We start from the raw sequence: 27,997 nt of genomic DNA on the forward strand, positions 1-27,997 counted from the left end.
ATTCATAAAAACATGAATATACTTGCTGTGATATCAAGATATTTTAGAATTAAACTGTTATGTAATCATTGCCTTTGTTATTAATTATTAATGAAGAACAAGATGAACTAGGTTCAGAGGTCACTCAAAGGTCACTGAGGCCAAGGTCATCATCATCGTCGTCATCATCCCAATCTGTAACAGAAACTAATGAACTTTTGCCAGTACTGGCCTCTCCATGTGTACTGCCTTTATCTGCACCTGAAAATAAGATGTAGACAATTTAAAATAGTGTGCAAAGGTATTCCCTGTTAGAAAAACATCATGGTAGTTTAGGCAAGAATTTTGGTATACCTTGTTTTGCAAACTTATTTTTTGAAAGATCGTCAAAGGAGGGGGAAAAAATGGCAAACAGTTGCCAAAAACATCCCGATCAAAAAGAAAATAAAAATAAAATCTTAATGGTGATTGTAAACAGTGTAGTAATAGGATGGTTAAATGCTTTAAATTTATATAAGTAGGAAGAAATATACACATCTTATTTTGAGGAGATATCAAGGCCGGCGGGCATAATAAAAATTAAAAAAAAAAATTTTTTTTTTCTTAAATTTGCGCTAATTGGCCACAAATAAAATTTTATTTATTTGAAATCATCATTATTAGCAGGCAGCGAGTTTGCTAAACAAGGTATAAGGCCAAAACCTACTACTGTATTAAACTAGTACATTTATGAAACCATAATTTTTCTTCTTTTAATTAATGTTATTTAAGTAACTAAGTACTATAGTATTCTGAACTTCTTTCTAGGCCCACCTTTTGAAGATGATCCCCACACACTTGTACCAAATGTGTTGCTAGAAATATCTGTGTCACCAGTCATTCTTTTTCCACCCCCTCCTGTTCTAGGCCTATAGCACAAGGGGGGTAAAAAGAAACAAAATTGTTAATTAAATGATTGGGTGGATTAAAAAGAAAGGTGAATAAATATGTTGGAAAAAAATATTGGTAGAAACATAATCAGTAATTTTAACATTAAGCTAACTGTAAGCAACTTGAGAGTAAAGTATACATTGACTGGGTAGGCCTAATAATATGAAGCCCATAAGTCTTTATATATGTTATGCTAAAAGCCTGACTTAGTGGTGGCAAAGCGGTTAAAATTCAGGCTTCCAACCCCTCACTGTGCATATTTACTTGTACCCTTGAGGGAAGTACTTTACCAAAATTCTAATGGGTTTTAACACAGAGCTACAGTATTAAACAACTAGAGGGCTGACTAGGTGTGAAGCAATGCAGGGTTGTGTATGTGTACAATCCAATATGGCCGCTGTAGGAAAGCGCCACCTTCAGGCTTAGTATACATATTATAAACATAAATTACCCTTCTGACTATATATTTTATTTATCATTATTAATAATATTAATAAATTATTAAGTATCATAGACAAAAATAAGTCAAGTGGAGCATCTGATTAAAATAAAGTACTGAGGAATGAAAATTGAAATCATGTACGCTACATCGCAACACTCAACTTTCCACAGAGCTGTATTCAAAACTTTGAATTGAAGTTGAGGGCGCGATTGAAACATGCTTAGCGTATTATGATTGGTTGAATCTACGGCAGCCATATTGTATGGTACACACACACCTCTGCGGATTTCGCAAGCTATGTATGTCTTCCATAGATGATCTTATGACCAGGGTATATAAAGTTAACCAATATTCCATAATCGGTCCACACAATTATTATTTAAGGTCTAAAAACAAAAAAATTAGCAGAGAGAACAGATCCTAAACATGCTACCCTCCCAATATGCTACACCCCATGAAAATTCCAACTATTGTTTAATGAACAATTTTATTGTACATACGCTGGTTGTGGCTTGGATTTTGGAACAGCTCTTTCACTTTCCTCTAAAGAAGAAATGACAAAGCTATCTTCCTCATCACTATCAAACTTATCAGGTATTGTCTGAAAAAGATCAAAAAGAAAATGGACAAAATAAAGACAGGAGAATAGAGACCTCTTAACACTGGTGACGTAATGAACTAGTTTTGGCTAGTTCATTCACATGAAGATGATCAACAAAGCTGAAAGAAACTAAAGTGATATGTTTAATATATGTTTTTTTTTGGCTTAGTAAAACAGAAAACTTTAACAAAATTATCCATTAGAAAAGACAAATGAAATTGTTTGAGCATTTAAGTACATTATCACTCATTATTATCTCTGTACAAATTTAATTAGAAAACCAGTTTTCCCCACTCTAAATTCCATCCATATTTTTAAAAAGTATTTGACCACATTCAACATGGAGTTTATGAGATAGTGAGATGGGGACACTTTAGGGCAAACAAACAATGTTAAGTTTCTCCTAAATTACTTGTTTTAACTTTAAAGAAAAATGTTTGTAAAACTTTTACACAAACAATCATAAATTGCTCTTACTCATTGAAGTTTAACTTTCCACAAAATGTAAACATTTAACAAGTCTTACAATCAGTCATGTCCTAAACTAAAACTATACATTAGTTATGCTACTTTTATAAATAACTTAAATATAAAGGATAGCTTAAAATATCCAAGGATTCCCTTGTATTCTTCTTTCTCCAAGAATTTGTATCAATCATTCAAATCTTGCAATTTCTTCTGATTGACGTCTCTCCCAGCAGGTTATATGAAGCTGCCATCCCAAAGCCAGCATACTGTCGCTAAATTTTAAACTGAATAATTCAGCATTGGAATGGGGAAGTATTGTATACTTTACTACAGAGAAGCTGTAAATAATTTACTCATATCTTTGGCAAATAGTTAAGTTGATTTCTGTAAAATTGACCCATCATTTTAAAGCTTATAATGTGGAGGATTTGAATATATTAAGACAATTTTCTTGTGTTGGTCACTGATGCCTCATATTATTGCAATAAGGAACAATTGTCATATTTGGTTTATAATTCACGAAAAACTACTGTTTAAAAGAAAAAATTAAAATGATGACATTAAGGATGATACTTACTGGTATCTGAGGCGACGGTGATCGACTACTTGAATCTTTTATGTAAGCTGGAGCTGCGAGATGGCCTGATCCAGCTGTTCCACTTAAGTCCACTCCTCCCACTGGTCTTGAGTGGCCTTTTCTGCCACTTAGTTGGAACTCAATACTTCTGGTAAGTTCACTGACTTTCTGTCCACCCTTCAGGAAGAAATTGGAAATATCAAAGATGATTTGTAGGGTTATCAATCTAACTATCTGTCTTTCTGAGTCAATCAACTAACTATCTGTTTCTCTGAGTCAATTTAGCTCATGCTTATGTATTATTATTAATATTATCGTTTGCTTTATTTTAAAATTTTATTTGCAATTAGTACTATTAATAGTATTATAAATATTATTACTACTAACTACAAAATTATGATTAATCAAAAGTAGTTAAATAAATAAATAAATAAATAAATGAGTTGGTAACACCTAATGAACTATAACTGAAGCAATATCGATTAGGGTGAAAGCTTGTGAAAAAAAATGTATATTGTATTCAAAGAAGTGGTGTCAACTGTCAATGAACAATTGGCCTATCACGGGCTGAAAACTTACTTGGGTAAAGGGCAATTAAACTCAACAACTGACCAATCAGAACAATGCAAGGAATATGCATGTGACCTACAAACACATGTGTTTCCGTAGGTATGCACTATTTGTGGGACCATATAGTAACAATTATATACATGGGGTGGGGCCTAGCCTAGCAGAAAGGTACACTGTGCTCCTGTTCTATGTGCTCACTTGCATACAGAATAGTATTCAATTACTGAAAATTCTAGATACAGCCAGATTCGACAATAAGACAAAATTAGTACTTAATTTCTGCCAATGATACATATTTTCAGATAAACAAAATACTGTATGTACCAGCAGTTAATATTAATTGCATATGCAGCACTTCATTCTAAACTCAATAAATCATCTTACAAACACAAGGGCTTCAGAGGGACAATAGTTAATATTTCATTTATTATTATTGTTAATGGCAAAATGCAGTATAAATATTACAATGGAACAGATATGGTTAAACAAATGTCCACGCTAATACTGTGGTACATAACTACTTTTCTGAGTAAACCTTGCCCTTTTAACATAGAACGTTACTCTGAATAAAGAAATGGAGGCCATATTTAGGGGTTTCGACCTTTATTGGGTCATCTTCAGGAATGAGAAAACTTAGACACTGATTACAAAAAATGCTACAATATGCAAATGGGGGGGATTAATCAGGTCCAACAATGGTGATTATGAGAGAGGCAATAGAGTAGATTAGATTAATTATCAGATAAACAATTTCAGCTCTCTAGAAGCTTTGAGACCACAGTTTAATTTAGGTTTAAGATGATACTGTAAATAGACAGGGCTTCCTTAAATAGCAAATGGGATCAGTTAGGTGAACCAGGGAACAGTTAAATTACATAATTTAACTGAAAACCAACATTTAGGTCTAGCCCAAATTTGGTTTTAGCTCATGACTGACCAGACTGTTATTGAATTCTCAGATACATTAGGAAGCCAATGCTTAATAATCACACACATAGAGGAAATACAAAGACTTGTTCAAAAATGTTAAATCAATAAAAATGTATTTTCTTAATATGCATTAATTACAAAATTTAGTTAAACATTTTTTTTTGTACAGAACACAGGTTAAAAGATATCTATTTCTTACCTATTTGCAATTACGCAGGTATATTAGGATAGCCATACATTTTGCAAAATAAGAATGATGAATTAAATACTACCTACACTTTTTGTATCAAAGTTGCTTGTGCTCTGATCACCAGTATCACTCAAACTCTCCATCATCATGTCAGGTGACTAAATCATAATGAATATTCATGAGATGGAAAAATGAATTATTAAGGAATGTATGCAAAGACTGTTTGAAAATGAAAGGTAGAGTGCTGATTATTTTACTTAGCATGTACATGCAATGACATGTTAAAATGTCTGTTACTGATGAGGTCTCAAATCATGCAGTTGGTGCAGGGATTGGGGTATACAACCTAGGTCAGACGTTCAAATTACTTTGGGCATTTTAACCGTGTTCTCGGCGAGTGGAACAGCCGGGCGGTTAAGGCAGGGGCACCGCAACCTACAGTGATCAGAGCTGGTTCAAACAGCACGCTCGCCTATGGTTCTGGAGGTAAGTCTTCTCAGATACGGACTATAAACGGTAGGCTCTGTGTACACAATTGGCTTATGTGCACTATAAAGAACCCAGTACATCTTTCAAGGAGAGTAGGGGGTTACCCTGGCGTACTAGTCCATACAGCCCTTGTTGTGGACAGACGAGAGTAGCTGGTACCAGTTTACCAGGCTTCAGGCACGAAGACACCCTCCAGGGAGAAGAAATTTACTGTGAGCTATTAGTCCACGCTTTGAGCGCTCTTATCTTCATAAAATAGCGCTATATAAATGATGTTATGTATGTATATTCTTGAAAAAGTTATCTCTCTCCAGTATATGAAGTATGGTTTAGGTAGGATATAGCAAATGGAAGTATTGCAGCCCTCTAGAGAAATATAAGGTTGCACAAAAACAGCTTAAAGATTCAATTAATCAATCAGTAATACCAATGAATTAATAAATATATTAATCAATCAATATAGTGTACATGATGCAATGTATAGCCCAAGGATCTTGTGGGCCAATTTAGGCCAATCTAGATAATATGCTACATAGATTGTGTGTTACTAATGATGGAAAACCTTACCTGGATTTGATGTCCGGAGGGGTCTTGCCTCTGGGAAGATGTAGGCCTTACCCCGCTCCCACCAGCTGCCGTCTTGCTTGGACTTATTTCCTTCAACTCACTCACCTCCTCTGAATCCCAATTATCATCATCACCTGTTGATGACAAATCATCCTCCTCACTGAAGAAACAATACATATAATTATACATGTAAGATAATTGAAGAAAAACAATGCAGAAAAGATGATCAAGCAAAGATTTGGGAGGGCTCTTTAAAACACCTTCATGAATTATGTGAACACAAACTGCCCAATTTGCCCAAATATGGATGTGACATGACATAATCACATGCCCATATAGGTAATGCACAGATACTTGTTCACAAAAAGCCTGATGTATACAGAGCATTACATTGTATATAAATATAAAGTCTCTTTACTGAGGCTTGGAAGAGGACTTTTGGTGTGATAAATCAGCTATGTGATAATCTACTATGTGACCAGCACTAACCAGTGAGTTACAGAAAAAAAACACAAAAAAGATAAAAAAAGTGTGAAAAATGTAATAACTAAAGATTTTCAAAAAGCAGCAATTTCTTTAACCCAGTCACATATTTAAAGTTTTAATACCTTGAAAAGCTCTCCTTCAATGCGCTTTTTGCACGTGGCTGTAGATTGTTCCGTGAATCCGGACTACGTGGAGCTACAGGGGGAGGCTGGGAATCTCTTGGAGCAACTGGAGGTCCGGTGTTTTTTGTCTTGGGTACACCATACATACTCTGGTGTGTAATATCTGATGACTTAGTTCTTGGTAGGGAAGCAGTGCTGGAGAGTCTCTGGTTGTACTTAGCAAATGGTGATGGTGATCTAGGTGGCAGGCTCACCGCTGTATACAAAGGTAATATACACATCAATAACTATTTAAAACTCAGAATTTGCAAAAGAATATTTGAACTTCTTTCAAACGAAACTTAACTGTATAATTTTATATTTGCTATAATTGTTCGTATTAAATTGTTTTTGAAACACAAGTATTATATATCATGTTATATTTATCAATCTATGTGTGGACAAAAAAAAAAAAAAACCACAGCAAATAATAAATCTTTGGACTTCAAATATGATAAACTAAAATAACTGAAAGCTGATTGGGAATGCCATATGCTGTATTAGTCTCTATTACCAGGATGGTAGAATAAAATTGTATTATCTGTAAACAACTAAGTCATATAATGCCACTACGTTATTATAGTTCCTATTTACAATAAACAAAGTGTAACTCTGGTTTGCAGTTAAGGTGCTGCTGGTTCATACTGGTCGGCTAGGTTAGGTAGTGGAAACTCACACCTTCTCTAGAGTAGTTTACAATTTGTTTTGAACGAATACCACTTGGTACTAGAGGTTCGTAAAATACAGTAGATGTTTTATTAAACAAGCCTTTCGACCGTGTGACGTCGACGGCCTGAAACTGGCTGGCTGTTTATCTGGCTCTAACTTGGCATCGAACGCAATTAGGAGATTATTGTATCATGTTCCAAGACGCGTATATCTTGATAAAGTTTGACGTGAACCAGGCTTATAAGCTTTGAGACCACAGTTTATTTTAGGTTTAAGATGATAAATAGCCAGGGCTTCCTTAAATAGCAAATGGGATCAATTAGGTGAACCAGGAACAGTTAAATTACATAATTTAACTGCAGAAAACCAACATTTAGGTCTAGCCCAAATTTGGTTTTAGCTCATGACTGTTATTGAATTTTCAGATACATTAAGAAGCCAATGCTTAATATTCACACACATAGAGGAAGTACAAAAGACTTGTTCAAAAATGTTAAATCAATAAAAATGTATTTTCTTAATATGCATTAATTACAAACCTTTAGTTAAACATTTTTTTTGTACAGAACACAGGTTAAAAGATATCTATTTCTTACCTATTTGCAATTATGCAGGTAGAATAGGATAGCCATACATTTTGCAAAATAAGAACGATGAATTAAATACTACCTACACTTTTTGTATCAAAGTTGCCTGTGCTCTGACCACCAGTATCACTCAAACTCTCCATCATCATGTCAGGTGACTAAATCATAATGAATATTCATGAGATGGAAAAATGAATTATTAAGGAATGCATGCAAAGACTGTTTGAAAATGAAAGGTGGAGAGCTGATTATTTTACTTAGCATGTACATGCAATGACTTGTTAAAATGTCTGTTACAGATGAGGTCTCAAATCATGCAGTTGGTGCAGGGGTTGGGGTTTACAAGCTAGGTCAGAGGTTCAAATTACTTTGGGCATTTTAACCGTGTCCTCGGCGAGAGGAACAGCCGGGCGGTTAAGGCAGGGGCACCGCAACCTAGAGCGATCAGCGCTGGTTCAAACAGCACGCTCGCCTATCGTTCAGGAGTTAAGTCTTCTCAGATACGGACTATAAACAGTAGGCTCTGTGTACACAATTGGCTTATGTGCACTATAAAGAACCCAGTACATCTTTCAAGAAGAGTAGGGGGTTCCCCCGGTGTACTGGTCCATACAGCCCTTGTTGTGGACAGACGAGAGTAGCTGGTACCAGTTTACCAGGCCTCAGGCACGAAGACACCCTCCAAGGAGAAGAAAGTTACTGTGAGCTATTAGTCCACGCTTTGAGCGCTCTTATCTTCATAAAATAGCGCTATATAAATGATTTTATGTATGTATATTCTTGAAAAAGTATTTTTTTTCTCTCTCCAGTATATGAAGTATGGTTTAGGTAGGATATGGCAAATGGAAGTATTGTAGCCCTCTAGAGAAATGTAAGGTTGCACAAAAACAGCTTAAAGATTCAATCAATCAATCAGTAATACCAATGAATTAATAAATTTATTAATCAATCAATATAGTGTACATGATGCAGTGTTTAGCCCAAGGATCTTGTAGGCCAATTTAGGCCAATCTAGATAATATGCTACATAGATTGTGTGTTACTAATGATGGAAAACCTTACCTGCATTTGATGTCCAGAAGGGTCTTGCCTCTGGGAAGATGTAGGCCTAACCCCGCTCCCACCAGCTGCTGTCTTGCTTGGACTTATTTCCTTCAACTCACTCACCTCCTCTGAATCCCAATTATCATCATCACCTGTTGATGACAAATCATCCTCCTCACTGAAGAAACAATACATATAATTATACATGTAAGATAATTGAAGAAAAACAATGCAGAAAAGATGATCAAGCAAAGATTTGGGAGGGCTCTTTAAAACACCTTCATGAATTATGTGAACACAAACTGCCCAATTTGCCCAAATATGGATGTGACATGACATAATCACATGCCCATATAGGTAATGCACAGATACTTGTTCACAAAAAGCCTGATGTATACAGAGCATTACATTGTATATAAATATAAAGTCTCTTTACTGAGGCTTGGAAGAGGACTTTTGGTGTGATAAATCAGCTATGTGATAATCTACTATGTGACCAGCACTAACCAGTGAGTTACAGAAAAAAAACACAAAAAAGATAAAAAAAGTGTGAAAAATGTAATAACTAAAGATTTTCAAAAAGCAGCAATTTCTTTAACCCAGTCACATATTTAAAGTTTTAATACCTTGAAAAGCTCTCCTTCAATGCGCTTTTTGCACGTGGCTGTAGATTGTTCCGTGAATCCGGACTACGTGGAGCTACAGGGGGAGGCTGGGAATCTCTTGGAGCAACTGGAGGTCCGGTGTTTTTTGTCTTGGGTACACCATACATACCCTGGTGTGTAATATCTGATGACTTAGTTCTTGGTAGGGAAGCAGTGCTGGAGAGTCTCTGGTTGTACTTAGCAAATGGTGATGGCGATCTAGGTGGCAGGCTCACCGCTGTATACAAAGGTAATATACACATCAATAACTATTTAAAACTCAGAATTTGCAAAATACATTTGCAAAAGAATATTTGAACTTCTTTCATACGAAACTTAACTGTATAATTTTATATTTGCTATAATTGTTCGTATTAAATTGTTTTTGAAACACAAGTATTATATATCATGTTATATTTATCAATCTATGTGTGGACAAAAAAAAAAAAAAACCACAGCAAATAATAAATCTTTGGACTTCAAATATGATAAACTAAAATAACTGAAAGCTGATTGGGAATGCCATATGCTGTATTAGTCTCTATTACCAGGATGGTAGAATAAAATTGTATTATCTGTAAACAACTAAGTCATATAATGCCACTACGTTATTATAGTTCCTATTTACAATAAACAAAGTGTAACTCTGGTTTGCAGTTAAGGTGCTGCCTTTTAATTCAATCGTCCTAGGCTCAAGTGACTGGATATAATTTCATAACATACAGATGGACAGCGACCTTAATCTAAGAAGGATCTTAATACACATTTTGTATTATTGTTCATATTAATCCTAATTAGAGTAAATTAATTTGAAATTCAAATTGAGGATGCTTAAACAGTACCATTTGTAAAAAAAAAGCCTTATGTATTTTATTACATAATTTTCCCATTTTTTAATGGTACACTTTTTACCATTTCATATCTGCATTTATGATCATTTTTATTTTATGTCTTTTTCTAATGTTTAATCTTGACTATGTCTTTTTGTGTACCTTCCATTTTTGTATCCAAGGAGATCAAATTTCAATTTTACCTAGTTGTACTATTGACAATAAAATTACTTTGAACTTTGAATTAACTTAAATAAACAGAAACTATTGCTTTGAAAGTAATACACTCACATGATTTTGGTTGCATCATTGTGGGTTTCCTGCCCTTTGCTCTATCTTTTGACATCAGCTCCATGTCGCGGCGACACTTCTCTCGTATGTCATAGAACTTCGGATATTTCTTGGCAAGCTCCTGTCGTTCCTTTTTTAGGACCTGGAGTTTATTCTCCAATGAACGAGATGTAATACCTTCCGCATTCTGAAAATGAATAAAAGAAAATAAGAGCAAGTAAAAAAAATAATAAAAAATAACAATAATAATATACAGAATTGATAAAAATAGTGCAATAATGATAAAACAGCGATAATATAACTATACCATTGGCCATATAAATGACCTAGTGTATATCATCAGAAAACCTCAGTCAAAAGAGGCTACTTACTGTATAAACTGCCAATATTTCTGTTTACATGACCACACTAGCATTGGCAAGCTAACCTTTCTTCTAACACAATGATAAACAAATCGTCTGCCCATGTACAGTTTTCATTAGATATTGTAAACATATCACATAATGTTGAGGGCTCTGTATTCTCTTCTCAAAAGTATATATTCAGAATGATCAAGTATTTGTTCCTGTCTCCTTAATTTCTGTTTAATATTCATCAGAAGATTTAAACTAAGTATTATTTGTTTGTATGATCTGGAACAAGTTTTCTGGTAACAATTGCTTGAAGTGTTTCAAAAGATTTTTTTTTTTTTTTTGATGGAAGATTACATAATTTATATTTGAAACAATATGATGTGATCTATTTTTGTTAGTTTTAACTTTTTGTATCTTGCCTCTTTCTTGTACACAAGTTTGCTTTTTTTTATTCTAATATAATTGTGCTTTAATGAATTTACTTCCATGTAAATATCATTCAGTTTCGGCTGCCATTCCATGCGACTGGCTCTGGAAAAACCGGTCATTTGTCGCAATTTCTAATTTCGCACAAACATCCAAAACGTTTGAGGATTAGATTTTCAACATTTTCAGGTTTTTGCATTTTATAAAAGAATATATATTGAAAAATATTTCTGCAAAAATATCAACCACTTAATCTAACTGAAAAGTATATCAAAATTATTATTTAAAAAAAATAGAAATCTTAATAATTAACTATTGATTTTGGAGTCTTTGAAAGCTGATATCCAATGAAATAAATATTCATAACTTTGATAATACTTAACAAATTTCTATCAAATGAACACTGTTTTAAAGAATAATTCATGCCGAATTTGAAAATACCAAAAACTCGAATTTGAATTTTTCCTACAAAACAGCTGGTTTTGCCAGAACCGGTCAGATACATAATAAAATTAAATTGAAATTAATATTTTAAAAGACGTGTAAATACCTTGCCAACACCTCTTTTCTGAAGATTTTTTGTAAGTTCTGAATCCAATGTAACTTTCATGCCATCAATAATCCTTGTTTTGTTTGGATGAGAATCTATAAAAAAGTTATACAAAATGTATCAATAAAAAGGCAGAAAATCAATGAACATTGGAACTCTATCGAAGAAGGCTTGTTCCACCACTTCCCGCTCAAACAAGCTGTAAGTTGCAGTCCCTTGCCTTAACCACTTGGCATTTAACTTAACTATTAAATAATTATAATGTGATTTTACTTTTTAATGTAATTTGAGTAAAATCCATGTATTATGTGTTAATGTTTTAAATATGCTCCTTTGATCAAATTATTTTATTTCTTATACTTATTTTCATTTCATATACTAGTATTGTATTTAATTAAACCATTAATTAAATTCAATATAACACAATACTAGTATTGTATTGAATTTAATTAATGGTTTAATTAAAATACTTTATGTTAATTGATTTGGAAATAATTAATTTGATTTTTATTTTTGACTTTAATGTGTATCATATATTTGTTTAATATTATTATATATGTTTCTGTATTTGTTGAATTTGTTTCATCAGTTTACATTTGAACAGAATTTGATTATTATATACTATTAATTAAAATTATAATGAACAACAAAATAAAAAAATAAATAAATAAAATTAAATTTGATCTGGACTGCCTACAAACTGTGCTAGTCCAAAAATCCATAACAAAATAAATAAAATATAATGTAATGTCTTCATGCTAAGGAAAACTGCAGTGCAGTGTTTAGCTTTTATTTGAAAACAAAATAAAAAAAATAGTGTCCATGACAATTAACAGACACTTAAAAAACATTGTTTACACTTGTAGCACAGTGTCAGTACATTAAGCAATTGAAGTTCATGTCACCTTCATGTGACTATAACAATAAAGTTTATCTTAATTTGTTTTTAATCAGTCTTCCGACTGGAAGGGTGACATTTTATATAATCCGTTGTGATAACTAAAGTTTTGAGTTTTCCAATCATAGCATCTTTATGTAGAAAATATTTATGATAATGCAACATACAAAAAAAAAGGTCAAAATGCACAAAAGGAAGACATGAGATGTGTATAGAATGATTTCTCTTTCATGCTACTGAGAAAACGCAGAAAAAAGTCAGGCTCCAGAGAAAAACATTTTTTTGATAATTATGTTGTAGAACTGATTTTTCTAAGACAGAAAAAGCATACTTCACTAAAAAATTGGGAATGCTAATGAGATAAAGATTTTTGAATATTTAAAAACTGGGGGGGGGGGGGGGGAAATGGGCATAACCACCCTTTTTTCCTTCAGTTTTTGAATATTCAAAACTCTGTATCTCATTAACCATTCCCAAATTTTTCATTAAATATTCTTTTTTGTCTTAGAAAAATCAGCATATACACATATAAATTTTTTTTTCCTCCGGAGAAAACTTTAAAGAAAATCCAAACATTAATGCATAAGCAAACAAGAATGAGTACACAACAAAGATCTTATAATTGCAAAATAGTTTTCTCCGAGATTTCTACGTGCATATCTGTAACAACGCAGCATAGGGCGCCCTTCGGTAATTACAATTACTTTTGAACTTTGACATTTATGATCTACGTGCAAATTCTGGAACAACAGCCATAGTAACAACTAGGACGCCCTCTCAATTACAATTACATTTGATGCCCCTTTTTACTGAACATCGACGCTTCTATTTGTACGCGTACTATCTTGTAAAAGGTCTTTGGTACACAGCAAGACAAAATAAACATTAAAAGCTGGGCACACACTGTTGGACAACAAAGCCACTCTTCACTCTGAGTAAGCACTTGACAATGCGACATCATCTACTAATTGTTGGCGGCACTCTGATAGGATCGTTTTTGAACAACAATCCATCATGCACGCATTATCGCATTGCAGTCACCATTGAATTGTGTCAGACGAAGACTGTTGACACAGTGTGTTCCCGGATTAACAAAATTGGAAATTTTATACTTGGCCAGTTCATAAATTTCCTAGTATTATCATGTTAAAATTCATGCCTAATATTTAGAAAAAAAGAACATTTGATTGATTGACCTATTGAATAAATTACTGTCAGATTGATTAATCTGATTTATGTCTTCTACTTTTTCACAAAGGAAGGAATAAAATTATTAAAAATAAACAGAAAGTGCAATAAAGCCTTTTAGGGGGTTCAATCAAAAGCGTGGGTGAGGGTGTTTGAAGCTGGTTACATTGTTTGTGTTCATATGTAATCGATACTATGAAAATTGATCTCTATTCATTTAATAGGAACCATGTAAGATGTGAATGTGGAAATGTAAAACGGATGGATGTTTGCACTGAAACAACAGCAGTACAAATAGAAATACAGTTGAACTTGCATAAGTCAAATAAAAAATAGCATTGAAAAATTATTCGACTTACAGTCGTTAAGTAATGGAAAACACAACAATTTGGCATGTAAAATAAGATCGACTTAGAAATTATTTGAGTTAATCAAGTTTAACTGTAATTCCAGGGTATTATTATGCGTATAGCTGTTTATACAGAGGTTAACTATATAGAAAGCATAGAGAAGGTGATGAATATTATTGATGCTGTATTATTAAAACATAAGGAGAGAAGGAAAGGTATTAGTAGAACTAATCCTTATTTAAATTTAATATAACAATTTTAGGCCATCTTAAAGTTAAACCAAAATAGTATCAAATAATGAAAAACGATGCCAAAAGATGAAACTGATGAAGGAAGTTAACTTAAACATTCATTATACTAGGATATGACTGTCACTAATTCATATGGTAGTTAACTTGGATATAACAGTCACTAACCTACATAAGGCAGTCACTAACTGGCACATGGCAGTCACTAACTTGCATATGGTAGTCACTAAAATGCATATGGCAGTCATTAACTTGCATAGGCAGTCACTAACCTACATAAGGCAGTCACTAACTGGCACATGGCAGTCACTAACTTGCATATGGTAGTTACTAAAATGCATATGGCAGTCATTAACTTGCATAGGCAGTCACTAACCTACATAAGGCTGTCAATAACTGGCACATGGCAGTCACTAACTTGCATATGGCTGTCACTAACTGGAATATGGCAGTCACTAACTGGAATATGGCAGTCACTAACTGACATATGACAGTCACTAACTGGCATATGGCTGTCACTAAATTACATTATGGTAGTCTCAACTGGGATACAATAGTCATTTAATAACTGGTATGAATAAATGGATTTTGGTACAAACAAGGGTTTAAAAACAATGTAAATGTATTGATGTCAAATTGTTATTAAACATGCTATCACTCATTATAATAATAAGAGTCTACCTAAGGTTGCAACTCTTTGTTTTCTCTGTGGCAAAGATGTAGCACTGTACTCATCTTCTGAAGAAAAAGCAGACAGAATACATATAGACCAATACAGTACTTAAGAAATGTTTAAAAATTCCTCAAAAACAAACATTTAACCATAGCTGCATAAAGAAGAGTACAGAATTAATAACCATCACAATTAATGCAAATTATAAATATCATTAAATAAGTATACTGTAAATTTTAAAAAAACAAACACATTTACAAATTAAAACATACACAAAAATAAAATAGTACAAATACAGTAGTAATATCCAGGCAACATTGCAGCTGATAAGAAGATTAAAATTAAGAGTGTGAAAACAATGATTTAAAGAACAATTCCCACACAGCCACATCATTACATTTTGGGCCAGCATACCATTTGGCAGTTTTTCGTGATTGCCTGTGATCTGTCAATCCGACATGGACTTTTTCTTAAAATTTGCTTTTATAGTCCTTTTTTTTTTTTAATAGTGTTTTTGCACTGACCAGGTCACTCAGTGTAAAGAAGAAATAAATGAAGTAAATAAATTTGGATCTTTGCCAGCCATCACTTACCAAATGAATTTTTGGTGGTAAATTGGTAATATGGATATTTTTTGGCTTACATTACAATAATGTGATCATGTGACCAAGTAAGGATTCTATTTTAAGAGAATTCAGGTTGAAGTGTCCCAGATAGTGCAGCTGCATATAAAAAATAGACAATAGACACTGGACATGTATAACCCTCACCATCATCATCGTTTTCGTCTGTGTTTAGCATTGAGTCTTCTAATGTACCATACATTTCTGGAGCATCAGGGGAACTTACATGCATTTTACCTACTCCCTCTGTTGCATGATTTGTGCAGGGGTATATATATATATTAGAAAATATATTTGGTTAGTAAACGCCACTATTTCCTTAATTTATACTGCATTATTATTTTTATTATTATTTCTAGTGTGACATTTATTTTATGATATTATATAAATAAAGTATTATTAACAAATGCTGAACTCAATTAGAAAAGCATTATAATCAAAATTTAAAAGAAACTGTGAAAGGTATAATTTATAGTAATGAATGATGATGATGAGGATGATGATGATGATGACAAGGAAGATAATTATAATGAGGACACTGATGCTGAAGTTGATTATGATCATGATAATGACAATAATGATGAAGATAATGATACTGATGATGAGCATAATGTATACTAATGACGACCACACTGATGATACCGACTATGAAAATACTGTTGATAATTATGTAGATGAAAATGGTAACTATAGTAACGATAATTATGACAATGATTATAATAAATTTAAATGACATGTTGATTTTTTTAATTCTATTTCAGTCATATCACCTGACTCTTCATCTTCATCTGTTTCCTCTTCTTCTGTTGAACTTGGTGGCTGTGTCTTTACTTCAGGGGGTGGGGATAATATACGTCCACGTGTATTATTTGATTGCTGCAACTAGTAATGTAAAAAAAAGATAAGATTTCCATTTTAAGTTAAAATCCAATTCAAGTGTAATCAAACAAGTAATATCCATATGCTATTAAAATTTAAATATATATAGGCCTAACTAATATAATATGTGACTGGTTTTGGTAAAACTAGCCCGGATGTTGCAATTTCTAATTTTGCACAGGCAACCAAAAATGTTTGACAATCAGAATTTTGAACATTTTCAAATTCTTGTATTTTATAAAAGAAGATATATTGCAGAATATTCCTTCAAAATATCAATCACTAAATGTAACTGAAAATTATTTTTAAAATACAAATCTTAATAAAAATTAATGATTTTGTAATCTTTTGAGCTGTGTTCTCTCAAAAACCTACATGGCTGATATCTAATGCATTAAATATTCAAAACTTCACTATTACTCAACCAGTTACAATCAAAATAACACTGTTTTAAAGATGAATTCATGCAGAATCTAAAAATTAAAAAAACTCAATTTAGAATTTATCTGACAAATGGCTGGTTTTGCCAGAGCCGGTCACATATGAAATGATATTTTAAATCGATATAATATTTTTATACAGTCATAATGATTGACTGATGATATTATACATCAATATAATGGGAATAAAAAAGAAATATTTCATGGGAGTAAGAAATGTTGGAGTCAATTTAACAGGTGTAATGGATGTCAAAGACAATGTCATAAATGTAAGATGTTTCAAGGTATTTTTTGATACACTTGTGAAAGTGTCAAATTTGAGGATCGGTGGTGTCAATATATATTTTCATTGTTAAGATTCAGATTCAATCAAAATAGTAATTTATAAAATATTAAAATCCCCAAGATTCAATCAAGATAATAATTAATAAAATATTAAAAACCCAAACCCCAGTAAAGTAAAATGTTATATTTCTGTTTTGGAGGTTCTTGAATTAATTGAAATTGAAATAACAGCTAGTGCGTAACCTTTGCAGCTTGGCGCTGACTGGCTTTCTTTTCAACCTCCAAACTTTGAACTTGATCCACAGCTTGTTTCTAGTTTAAACAAAAGCAAAAATAATTTACAAAAGGACACAGAAAATATGCATTTGGGTATTTACACAATCGTACAGTAAGCCCTCTTTTTATATGTGAATGGTTAATGCATCAAACAAATCCATACACCGTGAGCTTACATTAATTTGATAAGATGTTATGTAATTAACAGTTATGAGAAAAAGTGATAACAGCTGGGCATGAAAAACAAGTGAGTGGATACCCAGGAATAGGTAAAGGCAACGAGGTAGATCAAAGAAGAGTTGAAAAGATAACCCGAAATGATACAGAAAGGATTGGTTCGGGGGTCAACTAAACTGTAAACATCAACAACTTTAAGGTAATAATACAGTATGCTTTTAAAAATGCCGATGATAGTGAAACCTGTTCGAGGAAGTATGAAATTAAAAAAGAGAAAGGGGCACATTATAAACATCCAGTGATTGGGCGAGAACTTTTTATACCTTGTTTTGTTTTATTGGTGTAGAAATGGGATCATTAAATGCTTTGAATTTATATAGGGAGAAATATACATCTTATTTTTAGAGATATTAGGGTAGCGACAGGTGTAATAAAAATAAAGAAAACATTTTTTTTTCCTGCAATTTTTTTTTTTTAAGCAGAGCGTTAATTGGCTAAAAATAAAATTTTATTTTTATTCGAAATTATCATTATTGCTGGGTGGCAGATTCACTAAAGAGGTTATAAAAAATTCTTGCCTTAAGATGCATTGCACTAATTAAAAGAAACATACCATTCTCTTCTGTAGTTCACTGATTTCTTTTTCTCTGGCTTTTAGTTCTTGTTCTTGTTGCTTAGATTTCTGATAGTAAAAATTTAAAAAAAATTCTACTAATATCAATTCATAATTTAATCCAAAAAATATCCTTTGAAATACATTTTACTTTAATGACTTATGCACTAGCCCCACCCAACCTACATCTAAAGCCGGGCAGACACTGCACTTGACGGTCGTCGGCCGACACGATTCTATGAAGAATGAAATGAGACGTTCAGACTGCATCACGTTGTCTAGCGCTCAAAGAGAGAGGAGTTAGAATGTAACAAGACATTCAGACTGCATCACGCCGTCTATCGCTCACAGAGAGCGGAGTTAGAATGTAACGAGACGCTCAGACTGCATCACGTCGTCTAGCGCTCACAGAGAGCGGAGTTAGAATGTAACGAGATGTTCAGACTGCATCACGTCGTCTAGCGCTCACAAAGAGCGAAGTTGGATACGTTGTGCACTGAACGACCGTATACAACACAGTTAAGCCCGGTTTAAGAAGCCCACCCATCCATACACTCTCTATGTAGATTTAAAGGGAAACCTTTATGCCATATTGTTATACTTTCCAAATATTTTACCTTTTTCATGCTCAGTAGTTGTTGCTCATAATGTTGTCTTATCTCATCTTTGCTGCCCTCTCTCTCCATAACCATTGTCCTCTTAGCATCCTCCAAAGCATTTTCCAATTTACTTATTTTTTTGCGGTACATATGTTTTACTTCTTTATTTTTTTCTTTCCAATCTTTATCTTGCTTTTTCATTTCTTGAAGCATGCTACTTTTCATTGAGGTTACCTAAAATTTTACACGCAGCAGAAATTACTCACATGGCACATTTGATATCAATATTTACTATACCTCATAAATATTAATTAGGTAATAACATTTCATTGGTCAATTCCACCCAGTATGGGGTGCTGTAGTTTCTACTTCCCTGCGCATGCCAAATATAAGCATACACAGTGAAAAATATACTACCAACAATTGACAACCGCATTCCTGGGTACATTAGCCATGTAAAATGTCTAAGTTTACTCTCACTGATCAAAATGGCTAATGTAAATGGGTGGTTTGCTGCTTAATCTTTATGTGGTATAGTAAAACAAATACAGCATTGTTATATATCGGTAAAGCAGTCAATTCTATTATCCTCATTGTTGAAAAACCCTTCGGGAAGTAAAATTCACTAGTCCACATCAAACCTCATTGTATTTTTTACAATTATTATGAGAGCAATGTCTATGATAGGCAATCGTTGATTGCCCACATTAATTTCCTGTGATGAAAAAAAAAGTTCTTAAATTTTTTAAAACAATAACCCAACCAGCAAGGCAAATGTTATTGATACCGGTAAGTCACAACAAATCCAAAAATTGTAATCTTAAACTGATTGAACTTCAACTTGAACTCAGAGTTCCAAGACAGTTTTTATTCAAGTTGCAGTCCAGTTAACTAGAGGGTTTTATGATTCGGTTAAACAATCTCTTTTTGCATCAAATACTATTAAAATGGTTATAAAATTCATCAATTTACATGCTAGAATGCTTGAACACATACTTTAACCAGAAACTCATCAAAACTATCGCCCTGGAACTCAACAGTGTACATAATCACCCCCTAGACCTCTAACTCTCAAGAATCCTTGAAGGGTTTATTTTCCCCCTTGTCTTAAGAAATGTAAATGATAACTATGACAATAAATATCAACTTACTTCTTCTTCTAATCGTTTCTTTAACCTGTCATACTTTACATGTTGATCATGCAACTTCTCTTTGTATTCAGCAATCTCATCTTCATCTTGTAATGTTCCTAACATTGATGTTTTACCTGAAACACACATTAATTACAGAGCAATACTCTTGTGTGTTACAATACTATATGCTACACTGATGTACAGGTAGCATGTACCAAGCTGTAAAATATTATATTTGGACAGGAGATGCATCAAAAGCTAACTCAAATTCGTGTGGAAAATTGACAGAAAAAAAAGTACGAAGAATCACAACTACTGTACATTGGCTGTATATTAAAAGTTGGCCAAAGTCCTCCACAAATTGAGAAACTGGACCATTACTAGATACTTTATCTGCATTTAGAAACTATAACATTGATGGGTATGTTAATATAATTATGTAAAATTAGATTTTATTGTATTTTGGTAAAATGCTACTGTTATATTCTATAGCATGTAGCCAAATTCAATTTTATAAAATTTAAAGATGATAATTTTGGCTAAATACTATTGTATATTCTAAATTGAATGTAATAGTTCATCTTTTAACTCATAAAAATATTCTTTCTATTGCACTCATCAGAATTCATTATTTTTCTATTATTTACCGTATCTTTGCTGGAGATCCACTAATGCATGCTGGGATTCCGAGTACTTTTCATTCATTTCTTTTAATTCCTTCATAAACATATCACGTAGACTGTTCATTTCATGCTGCAACAGAATGAGATAAAATTTGAACAACACAATAAAATTTGATAAGTCTGAACCATTTAACACGTTGACTGCCAAGCCCCCTAAATACATATTCTCATGTTGTTTTCTATGACATTTTGAGATTAGAAATATAAGTGCCGAGTTCCATGTATTTTGATACTAGGTAACATACCTTTTGAGCTTCAATTTGCTCTTGTCTGATAATATCTAGCTGATGCTTCTCAAACTGGTCTTGCGTCTCTTTCTCTAAGGCCTCCTAAACATTTTAAGTTTATTAAAAAAAAATCACATCACTACTTTCAGTCAACCATTTGACAACCAAGTTTGCTATTCCTCATAAATACAATTTATAGGTAATAACAGCATTTCATTGGTCAATCCCACCAGATAAAGAATGAGGTAGTTTATTCTATTTCCCTTAGCATGCCAAATTCATGCGTATGTGGGGGAAAAGTACTACTCAAAATCAACTACCACACCCCTACATGTGAACTAAGTAAATTTATCCCCACAAATAAAAATGGCTAATGTACACAGATGGTTTGCTGTTGAATAAATTAATCATGAGGAATAGTAAAACAAATTCAACATGGTTTTATTTTGGTATAGCAGTGAATTCTACTTCCCCCTTTGTCGATGATTTGGACTACAAAGGGAATTGATAGTCCAAATCATCCAACACCTCATAGAGTAGAATTTACTAGACTTCACCTAAAAAAAAAGTAGTATTTGTATAATACCTACCGTATAATCAAAATAAATAATATCACTCTCTAGCCAGCAATATGGCTTCAATTACAATTGAAAATAGGCACAAAAGGAAGTGATAAAAGTAAATGTTACTGAACATCACTATATGGCATTTAAGAAAATTTCCAATTTCACATCCACCAATGACTCAACATATTATGCTTTACAAAGTAATGTTGTTTACAGATTTAAATGCCCAGGATTTAACGAAGAGTACATTGGAAAAACAGAAAGATCACAAGAATTAATGAAAATTGCAAAGGAAAAGATAGTGTTATACATGAACAATTATCATAATTGTGGTGGTTTTAAACATATAATGGGTATTTTGAAACTCCCTAATATATATGAACCTGAATCATGTCAACATGAATTATGTAATTCAGATCTTCTATTAACAGTTTTTAAGAACACTACAACCATTGAGATGCTTGTAATAAAAATAAAAACTTACTACTACTTAGAGAAGATTATGCTATTTATGTAAACAAGTCAGGTTTAAATAGTGGCTTAAGAGCAAGCCACAGAATTAAATTTAATTAATTATTAATTTTACTATCTATTTTCAATATACTTTCTCATCACAATACCTACTTTCCTCTGATTGGATGATTTCCTCATTTAAATAAATGCATATTAATGATTAAAGCAAAACATAGAATAAAATGGCCTTTTTTGGGGTGGCATTCATATTATTTGTACTTCAATGTTCATTTAAAAAAACACTCCTTTTTTCAACTTTATAATCTTTCATGAAGCATGTCACACATGTTTACCTTTTCTGCTAGTTTTTTCTGGTATGTTGCTGCCTCCTCTTCCAACTGTCGCTGTGTCATCTTTAGCTTTTCCCTTAGTTCACCGATTTCGAGTTCTTGCTTCTCATTAGCTAATTTATATTGTGATTCCTGTGTTGTACTATGTTCTGGGTGCTTCCTTTCAACGTGAGCATGCAGGTAGCTTACATGAACAAAAGCTTTTGGGCAGTACAAGCACTTAGAAAAGAAGAAAATTTAAACAATTTAACTGATAATCTAAGTATAAGTTTTGTATATTTTCAATGATGCATCAATTCGTCCATCAATTTAACCATTGATAAAGAAAAACAACCTAGATTATGTCAGTAAGGGCTTGGGTAACACATGCTTATTTAATTAACAAAATCATGTTCTATATTTCTAATATTATATTAGTATAAGATTTCTTAATATTTTTGCATATTATTATTGTCATTATCACTGTTATTGATATAAATGTCAGGGCTGTAGCTGCTTCTATTTAAAGCATCATCAGGAATTATGCTGTTTAAATAAAAGCGAAACGTTGAATAAAATGGCCTTGACAATTTTTGGAGTGATATCCATACTATTTGTAAACTGTGTAAGTATCTAAAAAAATTTCAAACAAAGCATGCACATTGTTTAACTCAGACTGCAGCTACATTCATACAATTTGTACTTAAACTCAGTGGACATCCTAATGGTACACAGTTTACACTGACTACAGAACAAGACCAGTGTTTAAAATAGAACTCAGCCAGTAATCTTAGTAACTTTATGGTTTTGTGACATTAGAAAAAAAAGTTGCATGAAAATGGCTGAGAAGACATCTCAGAGGATCTAAAAACCGAAATATCTCAAGGCCAATGCCCTACCCCATCCACAATGTGTTGGCTTTCCTCCTCAGCATTTTTTTCTCCCTCTGCCTATGTCCCTGAATGCACTTACTTTATGGTAGTTGTTTTCATTGGACTGAATAAAGCTCTGTTGACTTGCTAACATTTTTCTCCTTAGTTTGTTTTCTTGTTTTAATTGCTTTATTTCTTCACTTTGCTTGTTGATTTTAACAGTTGTGTTATTGTGAGCTTCCACCGCTTTTAATAATTTCTGCTCCAATGTATTAACAACACTTCCAAGATGTTCTTGAGATATCTGCAAAAAATTGGAAAACAAAATAAGTTACATTTTAAAGAGAATCTGTATCAACCTAGTAAAGTAGAATATCATTCAGAATTTTTTTGTTTTAATTAATTTATCAGTATTACTAGTAAAATGAAAAATTGAATTAGAAATTAGTACTGTCAATGTAAATTAATAGGCACATAACTAAATAATAACATTGAACTATAAGACGGTCCTTAAATTGTCATTTATACTGTGTGTAATCTGTCTCTTATACACATCTAGATGTGTATAAGAGACAGCCTACATGTATTTCGGGATTGATATTAAAATAAACTTCATCTTTCGGAAGACTACATAGTACCAAAACCTACTAACTATGATTTTTTTTAGTATTGTTATTAAAGAACTGAAGCTTACTTGAAAGAAAAAGTATTTTTTATGCACCGATTCTACAAAGTTCCAAATCTTCGCGGCGTAATCTATGTACATTTGTATTGCTAAAGCATGATGTAAAAAGTCTCTAAATCAGTGAAAATGTATTTTTTTTGTGTCGCAATAAAATGGGAAGCGAGTATGTGGAAGTGAATTCAACCATTAGTAATCATTTAGAAAAATATGGTATTATTATTATAAAATACTTAAATATCATTAATGCATTAAGATTTTCGCTTATAATTTCTATAGTGACAATATTTATGTAGGGGTGAATTATACAAAAAAATGTTTCATTAATAACAAATAAAAATTCAGGCAGCAAAATGTCATCCAGAGTCAAAAACACACTCTTTCCTGTGATCCTTGTGGCGGCCCAGAAACAAAAAAGACAGGTCTGAATGGAGGGGGCCGCAACTGAAGCCCTGGTCAGGGTCCTGGAATTACAATCCCTGGTACGGTTCACAGGAAGAGTGTTTATGGCTTAGTATGGCCCAATTTTTGTTTTTAAACCAAAGTAAAGGGAATGTGACTACGTCCTTGCCCTAGCGGTGGCACCAGGATTTGCCCGACGGGGCTCCCAGGCCCTGGGGGCCGAAGTGCCTGACTAGAGCAAAGAGGGCGTGGTTGGGTGTCGATCAAAATCTTTTGTAAGAGGTCCAGGCAGGGAAGCCCCCAAAATGTTGACAATTTAGGGGTTTCAAAGGTTTACTTAATCGATTTAGAGTTTACTAATATGTAGAAAATACATAAAATTTTGTTCTCCCCAACGAACTGTGGTTTTTCCCCCTGACCGGGGGGGAGTGGGAGTCCAGCTTTCCCCGACGAAGGCCCTGATCCTCCCGGTCCTGCTGGCGTCACCCCTGCCTGACACCCCCCACCACTGCTGGTGCCACCAATGGCGGTCGACCCAACCTTGGAAAGGGTACAGATCTTGTTGCTTACCATTAAGTATTCAATAATCATCTGAGCTAATTTGAATAACTTAACAAAGGTTGGGTCTGTGCCACGAAGGTCAAGTTCCTGGTCAACGTTGCAATAGGTTACATGTTGTATATTGTGCTGCAGAACATTCCAGTCCCCATCTGCAGTGATACGCTCAATATCAACAGCAGCTAAAATAGAGTCATAAAAATTATGAGATATTTATTAAGTATGTATTCATCAACTCAACTTGTTTTAAAATTTGTATAATTCCTTTTTTGAACACAAACCACTGAAACCATATAATCAACATAAGATGGCTTTGAAAAATGTTCGAATTAGTTCAAAGATTTTTTAATCTAGAGACTGGAGAAAGTACCCCCACCCCTCCCTTCATCCCTTTGCCTGTAATATCACATAAAGAAGGAACCAGGATTGGTTATAAAGCAAACACAGCCTAGACTACTGGTACCACCCACCATAAAAATCTCAAGTAGCATTGCAGATTCCAGAAAATTAAGAAGAACGTTTTACCTATTTTTCGCCAGTCTACACGCTCTGTTCTGCGAGAAAAACGGAAACCTTGTTGCAGATTACCTGGTCCATGATTGGAAGATTGAGGTTGTTGCCTTGGTGTGAAGCCATTGCTTGAGGGATAGTATTGAGACTGCATTGCGCAGCATCAAATACTACTAGAACGTCTACAAAATACTTGAACCTTTGAATATACATAAGGAAGAGTTAATACTCTTTAACTTATTAATAATGGTAACTTTTGGTATGGAGATACACCTCTGAACCACTGGTGATAATTATAGGTGATAATAAATATTTGAGACAAACCTATGTCCCCATCAGGATTCAAACTCAAGACCTGATGATAATGTTTCGGACACTCTACCAACTGAGCTATGAGGCCGAGTGTACACCAGATTAATAATGAAATAGTCGCTTCAAAAAATGTAGGCCTATAGGTCTACAAATTACTTGTAATCAGCAGCATTCACTGATTCAGTGATTAAATGCACATTCAATCTTCTTCTGAAATTAGCTTGAACTTTTTAGAAAATGAACTACAGTACATTAAAGTAGATGTGGGCTATACAGGGTCAAAAAAAGGGTGATAAATTTCAAATACCAAATGTACAGGTCTTAAATGAAGCGGCTTATTCTCCTGAACATTTTGACATCTTTTTTAAAGAAAATCGGTTGCAAAATAGGACATTGCGACCAAAAAACGAAAATTGAGGGGGCGGTGGAAAATGACCCCCTTCAGCGGTTAAAATACATGAAAAAGGTCATAACTTTTTTATTTGAAGTCATATTTTCATTTAAGACCTGTATATTTGGTATTTAAAATATCACCATTTTATAGCTTACTACTAATTAAAGCATACATTATTTGTGGGTACACATACACACACAATCCCTCCCCACCCAACAAAAACTGACTTTTTTGGCGTCCTCATCACTCACCTCTCGACGACGTAATAGTTAGTAGTAGGCCATCCAGTCGCCTTGTATGCCGTATCTTAAACAGATTCTGCGTAACCATTTAGGGGCTATGCTCATGCCTAATATATCAGCATGCATATAGCCTCAGTGGCTAGAGCTATAGGCCTTGGCTAGGTAAAGTTACCCTTGGCCTAGACCCCTACAAGCTAGCTAGGCTAGAAAACCTACATAGGTCTATGGGCTTGGCCTCTATCTAAGCCTAGGCGGCATTAATACGGTTTCACATCCGGCCCTGAAAACGGTTACCAAATTATTTAAAACTTATTAAAACAATTATCACCACTAAAATGTTCTTTGATGATTTGACTTTCATATAATCCACTTACTATCTGATAATTATGGTTTCCAATTAAGTTAATAATGGAAAACTTATTAATTGGAAACCACTCCTCCCAAAACAAGATTAAAAAAAAAAATTGGGACTTCTAGACTAGTAGATGGCCGGAAATGGCTGGGATGGAAAAATTAGGCTTACATTATTTTCTTTTCAGTCCGACTGCCCGACGAGCTTTGGCCGATGGGGGGAATTGACCTTGACCAGACCGATGGGGGGGGGGCTTAACTTAAGCCCCCCTGGTGGCATCGCCACTCCTTAGTAGGCACGCGCTTTGGCTAACACACCCTATTGTACTATTGTTAGTACAAACACTCATTCATTCTGGCAACACCGCAAACTTGTTGGCATGTACTAGGCCTATATAAGCCGGGTGTGTAAAATGGTGCACCGGGAAGAAATTAACTGTTTTACTTATTATTAAAGAATGTAGGCCTAGTTCGTACAGTATTGCCATTGGCTAGTTATGAATAATTGTAAGTGTTAAAAAATTGGTAATCAATTTGAAGGCCAGATGCGAAACCGTATTAGCCCGGGCTATTATAGGCCTATATAGGCTAGACCTTATAGCCTAGGCTAGGGCCTACCTAGCTAGGCCTACTTCATGACATTAGGAACAGTCTGCTGCGGAGTCTGTGACAGTCACTGTGTGAGGAGAGGTCAGGCTGGCTATTAAGACTAGAGAGGCCTGGCCCTAGGCTAGGCTCTAGTGCGTAGTCTAATCTCTAATGGATACTACTATATAGGTCTAACCAAGCTATGGATCGTTGTATACAGTTGTGCACTCCATATGATTAATATTTTATATTTTATTTACCTTAATCAGCGATTTGATTTAATTAACAACCGACAACAACAAACAGTAACTGCAACAAAGTATTGCGCCCTCTACAGTGTGCAAACTTTCTGACAAAGCTCTAGCTAGGCCTACCAGCAAAGGTGCAGCAAAGAGTATCTTTGGTACAAGATCTTCGTTCTGACTAGGTCTACCTGCACGTCTGAAACACGATAAGGCGAGACTTTTTTTTATTCCTTGTTTCACGAATTTATTTTTTGCAGATCATCGGATGAATTTTTATTGCCGTACCTCGCGTGTTATGCTACTGAATACACGGTACTTGGGATAAATTTCGCAAGTAACTCGCCTACCTGACATGTTATCGTACTGAGTACTCAGTACATTCCAAATACTTGTGAAAAAATAAAAAAAATATTGCAT

At 33.7% G+C, this 27,997-nt stretch overlaps 1 protein-coding gene across 9 annotated transcripts; it reads right to left on the reverse strand.

Annotated features, from left to right (window-relative positions):
- On the reverse strand, positions 1-27,717 carry LOC117123243 (zinc finger protein DZIP1L-like). Of its 9 annotated transcripts, none has more exons than XM_033269092.1 (23): positions 27,596-27,717; positions 25,464-25,647; positions 24,951-25,120; positions 23,397-23,600; positions 22,449-22,664; positions 21,095-21,178; positions 20,814-20,919; positions 20,185-20,300; positions 19,052-19,267; positions 18,435-18,503; positions 17,612-17,680; positions 16,535-16,646; positions 15,912-16,010; positions 15,150-15,203; positions 11,785-11,879; positions 10,456-10,642; positions 6,352-6,607; positions 5,744-5,903; positions 4,774-4,845; positions 2,998-3,174; positions 1,852-1,952; positions 793-887; positions 1-240 (listed from the first exon to the last, which is right to left on the reverse strand). In XM_033269092.1, the coding sequence occupies exons 2-23, from the start codon at positions 25,600-25,602 to the stop codon at positions 125-127; spliced, it is 2,913 nt and encodes a 970-aa protein (XP_033124983.1). In that variant the 5' UTR covers positions 25,603-25,647; positions 27,596-27,717; the 3' UTR covers positions 1-124. The 9 variants fall into 9 exon arrangements, with proteins under 9 accessions (XP_033124983.1, XP_033124981.1, XP_033124982.1 ...); XM_033269090.1 differs by having other exon boundaries at positions 15,150-15,206; XM_033269091.1 differs by lacking the exons at positions 4,774-4,845; positions 5,744-5,903; positions 6,352-6,607 and adding exons at positions 7,733-7,804; positions 8,709-8,868; positions 9,317-9,572 and having other exon boundaries at positions 15,150-15,206.
- Positions 27,718-27,997: the final 280 nt, after the last annotated feature.

The sequence above is a fragment of the Anneissia japonica genome, unplaced genomic scaffold (assembly GCF_011630105.1).
Source record: "Anneissia japonica isolate Jap-2015-1 unplaced genomic scaffold, ASM1163010v1 scaffold639_len268944_cov154, whole genome shotgun sequence".
Lineage (NCBI taxonomy): Eukaryota > Metazoa > Echinodermata > Crinoidea > Comatulida > Comatulidae > Anneissia > Anneissia japonica.